This window comes from Microcaecilia unicolor, chromosome 4 (genome assembly GCF_901765095.1).
Source record: "Microcaecilia unicolor chromosome 4, aMicUni1.1, whole genome shotgun sequence".
NCBI lineage: Eukaryota > Metazoa > Chordata > Amphibia > Gymnophiona > Siphonopidae > Microcaecilia > Microcaecilia unicolor.
The window spans coordinates 232,318,443-232,334,743 of NC_044034.1; the positions used below are offsets into that span (position 1 = coordinate 232,318,443).

The window sequence follows — 16,301 nt, forward strand, 5'->3', positions numbered from 1 at the left end:
GAGAGAATCACGGGACATCGAGGGAAGGAAGGGAGGAAGGGGAGGGCAGGGCAGAGAACTGATGGATGAGATGGGAGGACAGTAGAGGAGAGAATCGCGGGACACGGATGGGAGGGCATGGAAGAGGAGAATCGCTGGACAGGGAGGGGATGGGATGGGAGGGGAGGGCAGGGCAGGGCAGGGGAGAAAAAAAAAAAAGCTTACATCACAGCCTTCCTAGGGCCCGTTTCATTGTTGAGGAAACAGGCATGGTTCCACTAGTCATCAATGAAGTGCTTCCAAAGTAATATATTACTAATATAGCTAGTTTTATTAAACTTTCTACTACTACTACTACTACTACTACAAATCATTTCTATCGCGCTACCAGTCGTACGCAGTTTCTCTCAAACTCTGCTATATACAGGCAGGCTACCTGACAGATCTATCACCATTTTATGATTTTTTGGAACAAAATAAATAATCGGAATCTTAGGATACAATCTCAGTAAGTATTTATATTCTTTTGATGTGATTATTCCTTGTTGTTATGCTTGAACTAGAATATCCTAAACAGAAAGAACAAAATCTTTAGTGAGGTCAGCAGGTAATTCTACATAAAACTGACCATCATTTAACTGTCAATTTGCTTCCTTCAAATGTTGAATTCTATATTGGACTACTATCCCTCCCCCTTTATCAGCTCTCATAATTATCAAATCCTTGTCTTTCTGCAACTGATGAAGCACTTCTTCCTGCTTATGTCAAATTGTTTCTCTGATGACCTAATGAATTATGCATTCTCTTTACATCTCTCAAAACCACTTTTTGAAATGTATCAAGTTCCAAATCCACAGGATCCGGAGGGACTCAATTCAAAGTGTTATTTTGAATTTTATTAGAAGTATTTTTTGCAAATTAAGGGGACTGCAATGGGGGCCACTATAGCCCCCACAGTAGCCTGCTTGATAAGCCGTGATGGTATATAAAACTCGTTGTGGTTGCTGTTAAATCAGCCCCTAAAATAGGGTTTAGAAATACACTGCTCAAAACAAAAAGAATTTTAATCAACTTTAACCATTTATACTTAGATATAAAATAAAAACAAACCAAATAATGTAAATACACTGGATAATATGAAATCCTCCCTTAAGATTTTCAGCTTACCACAGTGTTTCCCGTATCACCTGCATCTCTGTGACAAAGGTCCTGTCATCTGGTGTGTAAAGGGGCTCACTAGTATACAAATGCTGTGCCCTAAAAGAAAAGGAACATTTTCATTACACTGAGTACTATGAATAAAAAAAAAAAATTAAAAACAAAAACAAAACTGAGGAAAAACCATTGTAGACTTTCTGAAGAGACAGTATGAAAACATTGTGGGCCAATGTTTATTTCAGATTTTACTTATAGGTACAATGAATCCATAACCAAAAGTATTTTACAATGTGAGAGGCTAGCAGGAATTAAGGCAAACTCCCTGAGGCACAACTACTTGCAAGGGCCAGAAACAGGACTTCAACTTAGGTCTTACAGTTCTCAGACACAAAAATGCAAAGTTGCTTACCTGGAGTAGAAGAGTAGACTAATGGTTAAAGCAGTGGACTGAGAATCAGGGAAGTCTGATTCACATCTTACTGATACACTGTGTGATTTTGAGCAAGTCTCTTAACCCTTCATTGTCTCAGGACTTACAAACCTACAATGTAAGTCCTGAACATAACTCACCTTGAAATTCTGAGAGAGGTATGTACTAAATCCAAGTTTATATCCCTTGTAACTGTTATTATTCATGAACAGGAGGATAACCACATATGAGGATTACATAATGCAATTACTCACCTGTAAGCAGATGTTCTCCAAGAACAGGAGGAAATATATTCTTACATATGGGTGATATCTGATGGAGCCCCACGTAAGAACAGCTCTCCATGTTTGTAAACAAACTTTTGCGAGAGTTCACTACACCTGTTGCTGCTGCATGGGACCTAGCCACTCTTTTAGCTTATAAAATTCAACTCCATGGGGAGGTAAGAGAGTACATGAGAATAAAGTATATATCCTTCAGTCCTTGGAGAACATCTGAAACAGGTGACTGTTTTCTAGAGCAGTGGTTCTCAACCCAGTCCTTGGGGCACTGCCTCTGTGGTATGAAAATCTCTCTCATGCATATTCATTGTAGGTATCCTGAAAACTCAACTGCTTGGCTGTGTCCCGAGGGCTGGGTTGAGAACCACTGGTCTCAGAGGACAAACAAGATAGTATAGTCCAGTGGTTCTTAAACCTGTCCTGGGGGCTTCCCAGCCAGTCAGGTTTTCAGGATATTCACAATGAATATTCATGAGAGAGATCTGCATGCACTGCCTCCAATGAATGCACATCTTTCTCCTGAATATTCGTTATAGATATCCTGTAAACCTGACTGGCTGGAAGAAATCAGGACAGGTTTGGGAACCACTGAAATTTTCACATATGTAGCATTCCTTAGCTACACAGTGCCTTCAACAACAAAAAAAAAAAAAGAAAACTGCTAGTCCTGCAACAGGCAGGGTTACGAACATAGTGAACACATCTTCATTAAAAAATCTATTTCCTACTTTAGGATGAGTGCACAGGAACACTCTATTGTTGAAAGAATAAGTTGGATCAGCTACTAAGGCCTGAAGATCACTGACTCTGCGTGCTGAAGTGACTGCCACAAAAAATAAGACCTTAAAGTCAGATAGCTTATTTATTTATTTCATAAATTTCTATACCGCACAATCTACCATTCTAAGCAGTGTACAATAATACATACAAAGCCACTGTTACATCTAGTATAATAATTTGCTCCAACAACATTCCAATGTGTCTCATTGGTATCGTAACCACCTGCTGACGTCACTGCTCCAATGTTCTCCGTCCCCCCTCCCTCCCAGTTCCATGGGACCCTGGAACTGGGAGGGAGGGACGGAGGGACAGAGGGAGGGGGGACCCTGGAAATTGGAAGGGAGGAGGGCCTGGAACTCGGAGGGAGGTGGAGGGGGCAGGGAAGAGATGCTGCACATGGATGGATGGAGGGGGCATGGCACAGAGGAAGTTGCCTGCATATGGATGAATGCAGGGGAGAGAGCATAATGCAGGGGAGGGAGGGGACCCTGAAACTCGGAGGGAGGCAGGGAGGGGACGACCCTAGAACTCAGAGGGAAGGGACGACCCTGGAACTCGGAGGAAGGGGGGGGGGAACGACCCTGGAACTTGGAGGGGAGACCCTGGAACTGGGAAGGAGGGGGGGCCCTGGTACACACTCTCTCTCACAGACACACTCGCACCCAGTCTCACTCTCTCTCTCTGTCACACACACACACTTGCACATTCACTCTCTCTCTCACACAGTCACACTCACACACACTCTCTCAAACATACACACTCCAAGGAAAACCTTGCTAGCGCCCGTTTCATTTGTGTCAGAAACGGGCCTTTTTTACTAGTAAAACAATAAAACTATACCAAAGAACAAGGGCTGCTGCATTTTCAATACAGAGACCAATACTAGAAATAAACTACCTGGCTATCTTTGGTTGAGTACACCCTTGCAGCAGTTCTAAAGAGCAATGGAAATATTTGTTTCTTGTCTAGGTCTTTCATATTAAGTAGTGTCATGTGGAACTGTCTCTTTGGTGATATGGAGCAAATTAATTGATGAGTATAACAGTGCATCAATGTAAAACAGTGTTTTCATGTTAATATGTGTTATTGACTATGTTAGTTTTTAACCTGTAAACGCTTACCACGTTTACTAAGCTGCGCTAGTGGCTGCACTGAGCTAATGCCTTCACAGCCCTTGCACATTTAATGGCTTCAAAAATAGAACCAACCAGGTGGTAGTTTCATGGAACAGTACTACTGCTAGAGGCGGAGCTGCAAATAGTGGCACTGTTTTACCGGGTTAGTAAATAGGGTCTTAAAGAAAGTACAATTAAGTGGTATTTCATATGTTTCTTACCAAACAGTTGCTAAATTGGAGTGGAGATGTAAACTGTGATAGAGTCTGTGCGCTCTGCCTGTCCAGTATTGAGGAACCACATGCTGCTCCAACCAGCTACGTGCATCAGGCTCACCAGCTAAATAAGAAATATGACAACTGTGAACAAGAAATGTAAAGTATGTACGCCATACTTCATTTTGCACATTAGTCAATCAAGTTTGATGACATTTACATTTAATGAATACTACAAAAAAAAAAAAAGAAAGAAAGGTGTTTAGCTGTAAAACCAGAAACAGAATTATCGATAATATCTATATCTAGCATGTCAATATAAAAAATAACCTATGGCTACAGGTACAGATATAGTTTATATATCCATTTGGTGAGGTTTTCAGGGAATTGAGCAATTATGCTTCTGCAGAATTTTATAAATAACTTATTAGCCCATGTATAATCCTAATATACTGTATAATTCATGGAGTATACAGGCTGGACAATGGAGAGAAAACGTACCAGGCAGTGAAAAAGCTCAACTGGGTTCGGTGGGAACAGGCAGCACAGTGATGGGCAGTCTAGCCAAAGACATCAGCTGTGTTAATTGCTCTCCTGCACTGGGTCTCCTGGTCAGACAACTGAGAGAGGAGAGAGATACAGTGCCCACCAACCAAACGTTTAGTCTTTATATCTTCCAGTTATAGCACTTCTGGCCATGCAACTCTATGATCTTTTCACTACTGCACAACTACAAAGGTCTAGCTTCACCTTTACAAAATGCCTTATGCGAATCTCTGGGAAAAGGTGACTAAGTCCCCCATAAACAAAAAAAAATGATGTTTTAATGAATTTTGTTAGAGCAAACTATTTGTAATACAAGAGTCCGAACCCCATCCTTTTATATGGAAAAAAAATTAAAAAGTTACAGAAGTTCAATCACGTAACTTTTGCACACAGTTTATGGACCCAGTCTCAACATTTTGAATCTGATACTTTCATCACCTTTTCCCAGAGACAGTCACATATTAGATATATTGATAATTGATGTTTGTGTACAAATTGAAATTGACACATTTTCCACTTGCACATCAATTCTATAAATTGATACCTCATTTTAGGCACCCCAAAAGGACATGCTTAGTACTAAATCCAAAGGCATAAGAACATAAGTGCTGTCATACTGGGGACAGACCAAAGGTCCATGAAGCCCAGTATCCTGTTTCCAACAGTGGCCAATCCAGGTCACAAACACCTGGCAAGGTCCCAAAATAATACAATATATTTTATGTTGCTTATCCTAGAAATAAGCAGTGGATTTTCCAAAGTCCTTCTTACTAATGGCTTATGGAATTTTCTTTTAGGAAGACAGCCAAACCTTTTTTTTAAACCCTGCTAAGCTAACTGCTTTACTACATTCTCTGGCAACAAATTCCAGAGTTTAAATACACACTAAGTGAAGAAATATTTTCTCCGATTTGTTTTAAATGTATTATTTTGTAGATTGTGTGCCCCTTAGTCCTAGTATTTTTGAACCATATGCAATTTAATTGTAAGTAACCAGTGGATAATCCTATAGGACAGAGTACCAATGAAAAGAAGCTAGAGAAATGTATTTTTCCAGTATAACACATCATTTTCATGTGTTTCTTTATTTTGATTGATCCTTGAATAAACTCAAACAGTGCATGATATGCTGTCTCTGGTGCCCCTGAGTGGAAGGGGCCAGCACTGTATGAAAGAGAAAGGGGATTTGGATTTAACGTGCACCTTTTCTGTAGAGGCTCATGGTGAGTTACATTCATGTATAATAGGAATTATGACATCAGTAGGGTAGACGCACGAATAGAACAGTATATTGTGAAGTCCCCTCTCTTTCTTCTCTGCCTTTCTCTTCTCCTCCTTGATGGCTCGTGACAGCTGGGCTCCTTTCCAGCAGTAACACAATGGCAATTGCTCTCCTGCCCTGCTCCAGCTTCTCCCTTACCCTCATAGACTTAATTGGCATCAATGTTTTAAATGCTGGAAAATGTATGTAGTTCAGCAGAGACATGTGAAAATTATCTTAAAACTTGCAGCCAGTAAAGTGAAGGCCTAGTGGAGAAATAAATTAAAGGAAAACATTTGCCCTACACAAGGTTTATTATCCAGCCATGTCGAGGTGTCTTTCTAGTTTAAAACTGGTCACCTTCCAGTTGGCAGCCATACAAGCTTCAACATCTAATGTAGGCCCTACACCACTGCTCTGGCTCCTATCCTTACCACCCCCCATTGTATTCGGAGATTGTACAGTGCTTTTCATACTTGAAAAGTCTCAAAGAATGAAAACAAAAAATTTGTACTCCTCAGCTGTTGGGCACATCCATTTTCCCAGTATAATACTAACAACAATAGGAGACAAGAGACCTCAAAATCAGAAAATCAAAATAAAGTCTGTGAACTATACTGTGAAAAGAGCTGTTTTAATAAGAATAAATCAATTTCAAATAAAGGAAATGGTGGAGAAAAAAATCAGTAAAAAAAAGAAAAAGCAGCTTTTCATCCAGAGTCCAAACTGACAAATAATGGCTCACATTAATCATCAGTCACATAAACTCCACTGCAATCTGCATCCACTTCCCCCTCATTCTGTAAAATGACTTGCCTAAATGTGCGCACAATTTACATGATCAGTTTATAGAATACCTACCATGTACGTGTGTAAAGGTTATGAAGGTTACAAATTTGCACATAAATGCAAGTTGGGCACTAAGCAGTGCCCTATAATCTTACCCCCCCCCCCCCCCCCAATTTACCAAGCTATGCTAGCGGCTGCCAGGCAGCAACACCTACACAGCTCACTCAAAGTGAATGAGCCATGTTTGCATTATAGCGTGGCCTACTAAACAGGGGGGGGGGGGGCAAGTGTGCAACTTGTAGGGCATGAGAATGCAAGGGGGAGTCATATGGGCAGATCATGAGTGCATAAGTACATAAGTAATGCCACACTGGGAAAAGACCAAGGGTCCATCGAGCCCAGCATCCTGTCCACGACAGCAGCCAATCCAGGCCAAGGGCACCTGGCAAGGATTGTACATGCATATTATTTAACAGTCTCACTCCTATAGTCATAAGAGCCAACTTTTCAAAATTATTAGGGGTGCTAAGCCCAATGGAAATAACCCCTCCCTGGACACATACAAGGAATTTTCTCAATATTGGGGGTGCTTAAGCAATCATAGCACCCACAGAATTGGCTCCTATGCCTGTAGTGATTAACATGTCAGGAATGCAAATTGTTAAGAAATGTTCACTAAAGTCCATAGATCAAGCCTGGCATCTTAACTATATAATTTTTTCATTCTTTAATTTATTTTCTTCAGGACTTCAGCGGTGATACACAAGCCGCATAGGTGTGCTTAGTTACGACAGTCTGACGTAAGTGGGCACACTTAAATGCACTATGCAATGCACACAGCTGATAGTATTCTCTAAGTTGTGTGCACCACTAGGAGACAAACCAATGACAAAATCATGCCCTACCCACGAGTACACTCCTCTTACAGCTGCACAGTATTTAAATGACTTAGGCGCACTGTTTAACAGAAATTGGGGAAGCTAGCAAATTTGGCATTACTATATAATGGATGATTTCAATTATTTCAGTACTGACTGGATGTCAGGTCAGGATATGCTAGGGAAGTACAGTACATTAAATAAATGACTGCTTCATGGAGAAGCTGGTTCAGAAATGGATTAGAGGGGGAGCTATTTTAGATACAGTCCTTAATGTAATGCAGAACTTGGTACAAGAGGTATCAGTTTTGGGGCCACTTGGCAATAGTGATTACAATACAACTGTTGCAGGAATTACCACTATTGTTAGCAGAATCTGTGGTACTTCAGGAGTCAAACAGCACACACCAGAATGAGGGAAAAATCTTCTTTATTTGCCAGCAAACAAAGTAGGACATCAGCACTAGGTCTCTTCTTCTCTTTCTCAGCTCTCTGGATCTTATGGCTTCTGTCTCAGCTCCTTCTCTTCTTCTTAGCTCTCTCCTTCTCACGTAAGCTGCTTTTGCTCCCAGTTATATACAGTTTTAAACCCCTCTAGCCCCCCTTACTTTCCAGATGGTAAAGAATAGATTGATTACTCTGCCTTGAACTAATTATTACTTACACATTACTTAAAAATATCAGTTACATAGATTTCAGACATTTCCTAAACTGACCTATGACCTGGGGCCTCTCACACTAGACATTGTGGCACCTATCTCTTGGCATTTTATTACTCACATAATCAGTTTCCCAATCAACTTCATACTAACTGGGTTCTGGCATTCATTAAGGGGTCAAGGGCCAATCTTGCTTAATAACACACAGATATAGTTTGTTATTACTTTCAGGACCAGTCCTACACTTAGCTATTCATCAAGGAACAAAGTTGACTTTTCCTGACCTCTTTCACCTAGCTAGGACTGTGGATAATTCAAACCAGATGATCTATTTAAACTTGCAGAAATATCACTTGAAAGGTCAGACAAAGTTGAATTGAAAAGATATTCTACATAGAAATAGAACTTATTAATTACACAGAATAAAACATATTCTAAAATAAGCAGAAATCAGAATTCCTTATAAGACAAAATCTAACCCATCTAGAATTATTTATGTTTAAACTGTTTTATTAACGATTATCACAATACAAAGTAATGTAGAATATGCATATAGCATTGCTTGATATACAAAACAGCATTCTTGCAACATATTCAACTTCGCCAAACACTTTTCATCCCCATTTTTCTCCCCCCTCCCCTCTTAACGATTCCTTGGCCCATGTTAACATTAGATTTTAAATGACTCATGTTCCTAATATCATACACTTGAATACTTCATTAGGTAAGATAGTGCTTATCACAAATATCAGAAAATGAAACATTAAAGCTCTAGAGCATTGCCAGGCTTTAGCCATATACTTCACACTCAACCCCTCCCGCCCCCCACCCGGTCCCTCCTCCCCCTTGCAAGCAGATCCACTCTAGACTAATTTGCTACTACATGGTGCCCTAACTCTCCAATATACCGCTATTTATCAGGCATTGACAAGCAGACTACGTCCCCTTGGGCTGAGTATTTGCAGATATGGTGTCCAAATCTGTAGAAAGCGCACTCTACGTTTAGGCGATTGTTTTGAATCCCTAGCCTCCCAAGAGGCCAGAAGATGCACCTGATTGCGCCAATGCCAGTAAGCTGGTCCTTCCGATGAGACCCAGTATTGCATAATGCATTTCCGCGCTACCAAGCTCAGCTTCCTGCATAACATTATAGCAGGGGCGCCTAATGGAGCAAACGCTCTTGGTTGATCCAACAGAAACTGCCACTCCGTTCCTTGAACACTGTTCCCCAATCGAATCAAAAACCCTCTTACCCTCTGCCAAAACATGCGCACCTTGGGGCATTGCCATAATGCATGATATAACGAGCTGGGACCCCCTCCGCATTTAGCACACCCCGAGTTGTCCGGCCCCAACATATGAGCCAGTTGTGTTCTAGACATATACCCCCGTAGGACCACTCTATAACCACACTCCCTCAGCCTCTCATCTGTTACCAACGCCCGGATGCCCTTCAAGGTGGCTGACACATCCCATGTTGCCAGGGAGGTCCCCAGATCTTGTTCCCATTTTCGCTTAAGATCAACATATTGCCTCTGGGACTTACGCCTAGCCAGTGCCCCATACAATGCTGATACAGATTGTTTCTCTATCTGTAACTCCTCAAAAAAAAACCCTTAGCAGCTCCCCCATCCGCCCTCTCAGGGGTACTTGGCTCAAGGATTTCACATAGTGTCGGACCTGTGCATAGGCAAATCTATTTCCCCAAGCTGATCCCACTTTATCTTGAATGGCGTCAAATGTTATCATTTCCCCATTGTCCAATAATAGGTGTTCCAATCTTGTGATGCCCAGCCCTTGCCATCTGCCAAATGTCGGGTTATCTATCCCTGCTTCAAAAACAGGATTGCCTACGATTGGGATTTGATCTGTAACGTGTGGGTGGCCCCCCATTTGCCGCATCCACCACTGCCACGCCTCCCGAAGGGGCTGCAGTATTATACTTTTTTTAAATTTAGAAGGGAGCTGACTACGAGGTAAATGGAGCAATGCTAATATGTCATAGGGAGCAAAAAAAGCTTCCTCCAAGCCCATAGGTGTGTAATATTGTGTGGCATTCACCACATCACCTAAGTGGCGCAGCAAACACGCCTGATTATATAGGAACACATCCGGGATACCCATTCCCCCCTGTCTCCAGCTCCCTATTAACAGATTTTGGCTAACTTTGGGCTTTTTGCCTGCCCAACAAAATCTACCAAAAAGACGCATCATCCGCCTCAAATCAGACCGCGATAGGCGTATGGGTAAAGTTTGAAGAACGTACAACCAGCGCGGAAACAACACCATTTGTACTACATGTATCCGTCCCATTAATGACAGTGGCAAACTCATCCAAGAGTCCAATTTAGCTGTAGTATATTCCAGTAAGATTTTAACATTCAACTGATATAAATCTAATGTATTCATTGTGAGTCGGATTCCTAAATATTTAAAAGACTCTCTAGCCCATCTCAACGGAAATTCAGGGACCCAATCCCTCTGGTTCACCTCTGGCGAAGCCAGCGCTTCTGATTTGTCTAGATTAATACGGAAACCTGAGTAATCGCCATATTCACGAAAGGTTTCCAGTAACGTGTCTAAGGAGTCCCTTGGGTTTGTGAGATGTACCAAAATGTCATCCGCAAATGCTGCAATCTTAAACATGTGGGTCCCTAAGCCAACTCCCCGGATCAAAGGGTTTGCCATGATATCTCTGATAAGGGGATCTAAAACCAAAACAAAGAGAAGAGGGGACAATGGGCACCCCTGCCTTGTGCCCCTCCCAATACAGAAACTTTCCGATTCTATCCCGTTTACTCTCAGGGTGGCACATGGGTTGGCATATAAAGCATGAATTGCCTCAACAAATCTCCCTGAAAATCCATAATGTTCCAGCGTATCAAAAAGGAACTTCCAGTGAACCTTATCGAAGGCCTTTTCCGCATCAAAGCTGATCAGCAATGATGCTACCTTCGCCTGCGAGCTGTGTTCTAGTGATGTCAGTATTGCTCTCAAGTTTTTACTCACTGCTCTACCTCCCACAAATCCCACCTGACTTTCATGAATCAACCTTGGGAGCAGCCTCGCCAGTCTATTAGCCAAGATTTTTGCCAACAACTTGGTATCATAATTTAATAGGGAGATAGGCCGGTACGATGTCGGCTCTAGAGGGTCCCTCCCCGGCTTCAACAAGACTATTATTTGAGCCCTATTCAAGTCTGGGGGTAACCTCTGTCTCTCTATCAGTTGGTTCAAAAATCTAGTAATTGCAGGTATAACTCCTCCTTCCATTAATTTATAGAATTCTCCTCTTAAACCATCAGGTCCCGGGGCTTTTAGTCGCAGGCTGCGGGCAATAACTAGACTGACTTCATCCTCAGTAATTAATTGACTGAGACTGTCCAACTCTTGTATTGTAAGCTTTGGTAAAGCCAGATTTTCTAAATACATCTGATTTAACAGACCGTCTTCCTCTGGGGAAGCGTACAGCCCTTGATAAAAGGCCCGAAAAGTTTCACATATTGCTTTATCTGATGTGTGGAGCCCTCCCCCCCTTTGCCTCAGTGCCAAAATGTTCTTAGTCCCTCCCCGGGGGTTAATTATTTTTGACATTAACTTGCCTGCTTTATTACCGTGTTTATAAAGCATATATCTATAGTAGAGCTGTGACTTGTGTGCCCTTTCTTGCAAAAGTACATTTAAGGCAGTTTGAAGCTCTAACACTTGTTGTTTATCACCTATCGCGTGTGTCTCCCCATATCTCCTCCGTGTCTTACAAAGTTGGTTACTTAAACGCAAGATCTTTCTATCTCGTGTCTTCCTCACAAAGTGCGTGTGACTTATAACTTCGCCTCTAAGAACCGCCTTAGCCGCTTCCCAAAACAAAACTGGGTCTTCTATGTGTTCTTGATTATGAGTGCTATATTCCGCCCAGCGAGCTTGTAATCTACCTTTAAGCACTGGATCTGAGCTGAGCTCCAGGGGAAATTGCCATTTATATTCCTGTGGGGTTGTACCACTTGGTATCCATTCTATCTTAACCCAGGCATGGTCCGACACCATGTACGGTCCTATCTCTGCTGTTGTCACTTCCCCAAACATCTGACGTGATGTCAGAATATAGTCAATTCTCGACTGAGTGGAGTGAGCCCGCGACAGGTGTGTATAGTCTTTCTCACCTGGGTGCAGCACCCGCCACACATCAACCAGGCCCAGCATCTGGCTCAATTGTAAGAGGCCTCTATTATTATAACATGAAGAGGCCGTCTCCGGGGCTGATCTGTCCAGAGAGGGATCCCAAGCTGCATTTAAATCACCCCCCAGCACTATAGCTGCGTGCGGTTGCCTGATCAGAAAATTAATCAAAGTTTGATAGAACTTCCTATCGTATCTATTTGGAGCATAAACATTACAGATTAGCAGTTTCTGTCTCCCAACTACCACTTCCATTATAACACAACGGCCTTCAGTATCAATCAGAAGTGGATTAATTACCGAGGCTATGCCTTTTCTAATTAGTATCGCTACTCCTCCCTTTTTACCTTGTGCATTTGCTGCTATACAATCCCCAACCCACCAGGTGCTGAGCTTGGCATGTTCAATCTGGTTCAGATGCGTCTCCTGTAAGAGTGCTATGTCTGCTTTCTGCCTATTTAGTTGTTGTAAAATCTTAGAGCGTTTGATTGGCGAATTAACTCCGCCTACATTCCACGTTAGTATTCTTACTATTCTTGGATTTGAAGGTGTGTGCCTATATCCACAGATGTCCACTGTTGTAATCGAGGGGGACATCCCAGCCTCTGCCCCCCCCCCCCCCACTTGCACTTCCACTGTGCCAGCTTCACTGTTATGTTCTACATCCTTTCTAATTAAGACTTGTGTCCTGCTTGCATCCCTCTTCCCTCCCCCCACCCCCCCCCCCCCCCCCCCAAATCCTGTATCCCTTATTCTCAGGTCCACCAATTAGGACCTCGACTTCCTTACGTCTCTCCCTCCCCCCTCCGCATTATACAATGTTACATTAAACATAACTATCATTGTCAGGCTGATCAGACACTTACGGGGTCTCACCCCTCTTACCAGGGGTTCAAACCGGTTCACCCACTGGCCATGTCTGCCATATAGTGTCTTAATCAACAGCACAAGATGAGAAATAAAAAAAAAAAAAAAAAGTCAAGTCTAACTCACAAACCATTGAACCTTAACTTTCCAACTGCAGCCATCTTGCCAAGCCTTCTGCTACTATAAGTGGTCCATCTTTGTTCTTGGCTGGGAGATTGCTGTATTGTCATATATTGACCAGTCAGGTCTCTGCTGACTTTTCCTTATAACATTACTCAGTGTTCTCAGAGTGTTCTCTTTTCTATGCTGTTCAACTTGCATCTGAAGATATTGTTCCCAGCTGTTGTAGAAATTCTTTAGCCGCCCCTGCCGTCTCATATGTCTTAGTAATACCGTTATGCGTGACCCGCAGTTTGGCAGGGTATTGTAGTGCAAATCTTATTTTCTTTTGAAATAGTGTTGAGCAAACCTCCGAAAACTGTCTCCTCCGTGTTGCTACCCCTGCTGAATAATCTTGGAAACATCTTACTGGGATTCCATCATACTCCAATGCTTTTCCAGTTCTCAGCAGCTTCATCACTTCTTGTTTTTGCGCATAATTCAAAAATCTTAGAATTACCACTCTTGGTTTATTGGTGCCAGTCATTTTCATCCCGATGCGATGAGCCCGTTCTATCTGTATTGGCCCCGAGGCTTCTGGGAACTGTAGTTCACTGGCAAACCAGCGTGCCAAAAAGACCTCCAAGCCCCGTTCGGGTAACGCTTCTGGCAGGCCCACCACTCGGATATTATTTCTCCTGGACCTATTTTCTAAGTCCTCAATCTTTTCCTCCATCGCCTGCAGCTTTTTTTGAGTTATATCTTGTATTGTCTCCACCTCCGTTACTCTATCCTCAATTTCACTCACACGTGCTTGAAAGCCTGCACAGTCCCGAGAAAGATCCGTGAGCTGTTCTTTTACCTTTTCCAGGTTAGTGTTTATGGGGGAGAGCCGGCGATCCAACATGTCTTCTAACACTGAGGACATTTCTGAAGTTATTTCGGCGATCCAGGCCGATGACACTGTCGGGCCCGGCGGGCTTGCGGGCGGCGCCATCTTGTCTTCTGCTCCTCTACCACGGAGCTTGTCTTTATGTATATTTTTCGCTGCCATCACGCCGCCAATTAATTTAAAATGTTCGTTGCCGGCCTCTCTAGCGATTCAGGCTGCGGCGAATTTCAATTTTAGATCGCGGTTTGTGAGCTGATCATGCGGAGGGGGGATTGAAGCCGGAGAGATCTTTTTTCTTCAACCCCTCGCGGTTATGACGTCACCGGAACTCCCCATCTAGAATTATTTAAATCTACTCTATTTTCTTCTAACCAACATTAGCCTAATCTTTTTAAAACTATCTTCTAACACTGCTTGCTTGTTGATCCCTCGAGATTATCCACTATGCCCAATGGCCTTCAGATGTGGTAAATAATTACTTCTCTCTGACCTTTTAAACTCTAGTCTAGCAAAAGCTAGACATTCTTGAGCAATTGAAACCAGAAGGCATTCCTCCATCACTTGCAGAACTGAACCAAACTTTTAAACACCAATTAACAAATATAATTTCTCTGCCCAAGCTGCCTCATTCCCCCCTTTGAGACTAAAATCAGCTTATGCAGAGATAAGTCTCACAACTCAAACTCTGGGGATTATAGTTTTCTTCCTAATCTAAAACAAATACAGCAAACTAATCAAGCAATAATATTTCAACAGTCTGTGCTAGTCACAGATTACTCTAATATAATGTTCTCAGTCTTTGAGTTCTTATACCAGTTGGGATAGAACCTCAACTGACAAGGATCAAGCTCTCAAATTCCAGGAAAGCCAGAATCAGGCAAGAAAGAGTCTCAGTATGAAGCCGAAGTCCAGCAGCTCCTGCGGTATGCAGTTGACCCTTCTTTTCAGCTAGTAGATTCTTTGGTTCGGGTCAAGCGCAACTTCAATGGCTCCGCAGGATCACTTTCTGCTCTCCACTGTCTAGGCTCCGTCTGATCCGTACTGGGCTCAGTCTGATCAGCAGACTTGATTCGAGACCAATGGACCCATGGAGTTATCCCTGCGACCTTCACAGCTGTAGGGGTAGAAAGCAAAACAGTAAAAGGTCCTTTCCACCGGGGCCCCAAAGGCTGGAGCCTCCAGTCTTTCACCCAAACTCTATCCCCTGGCAGGAAGGAATGTACCTGAGCCTGGAAGGGGACAGGGTTTATTTCTCTCACATAAGACTGAAGCTCAGAAATTATCCGGCCCTGCACCTGGGCAGACCCTAAAGTCCCAATATCTCCCTTAATTCCCTGCAAAATGGCTGGGGGCTTCCCATACACAATTTCAAAGGGAGAGAGGGCTGTTCCTTTAGTTGGGGTGCATCGGAGGCGGAAGAGGGCTAGTGGCAGTGCCTGTGGCCATTTCAGTTGGGTTTCCTGACAAATCTTTGCTAGGCTATTTTTCAAGGTTCTGTTTGCCCGCTCAACCTGCCCTGAACTCTGGGGACGGTAGGCACAATGCAATTTCCAAGTAATGCGCAATGCGTGGGACAGGGCCTGAAGTGTGGCTTCAACAAAGGCGGGACCATTATCTGAACCTATGGCAAGGGGCAGTCCATACCTGGGGATAACATCTCTAAGGAGGGCTCGAGCTACTTCTGTGGCTTTCTCAGTGACTGTAGGATATGCTTCCACCCACCCAGAAAAAGTACAGACCATGACCAAGAGGTATCGGAGCCTACCGCTCCTGGGCATTTCTGTGAAGTCTATGACTAGGGACTAGGGACTGAACTCCTGGTGGAATACGGGGTCCCTGACGAGCATTATTCTGGGCACAGAGAGTACATCGGGCAGAGGCAGTGGCAACCAGACTATCCAATCCTTCCAGCACCACTACTCGACTGAGTAGGCGGGCTAGTGCTGTCTTCCCTAAGTGTGACAGGTCATGAGCTTGAGACACTACCGGCCAAGCTAGGTGGCGTGGCACCAGAACTCTGGTATCAGGGAGATGTAACCAACCATCAGGTCTCCTTACTGCACCTTCTTCTTGAGCCCATTTCTCTTCCGTTTGGGTGTACATAGGCGTCCATTCTTGCAGTCGAATCTGGAACAGGGGGGTCACAGTACCTACTGGGGGTCCTCGAGCAGCTTCC

General features: G+C 43.1%; 1 protein-coding gene across 1 annotated transcript in view; it reads right to left on the reverse strand.

Annotated features, from left to right (window-relative positions):
* Positions 1 to 16,301, reverse strand: part of TUBGCP5 (tubulin gamma complex associated protein 5) — a 268,782-nt gene that overhangs the window by 179,624 nt on the left and 72,857 nt on the right. Inside the window, 2 exon segments of the mRNA XM_030201310.1 lie at positions 1,147 to 1,236; positions 3,965 to 4,082. Of these exon segments, the coding sequence (XP_030057170.1) occupies positions 1,147 to 1,236; positions 3,965 to 4,082 (208 nt within the window).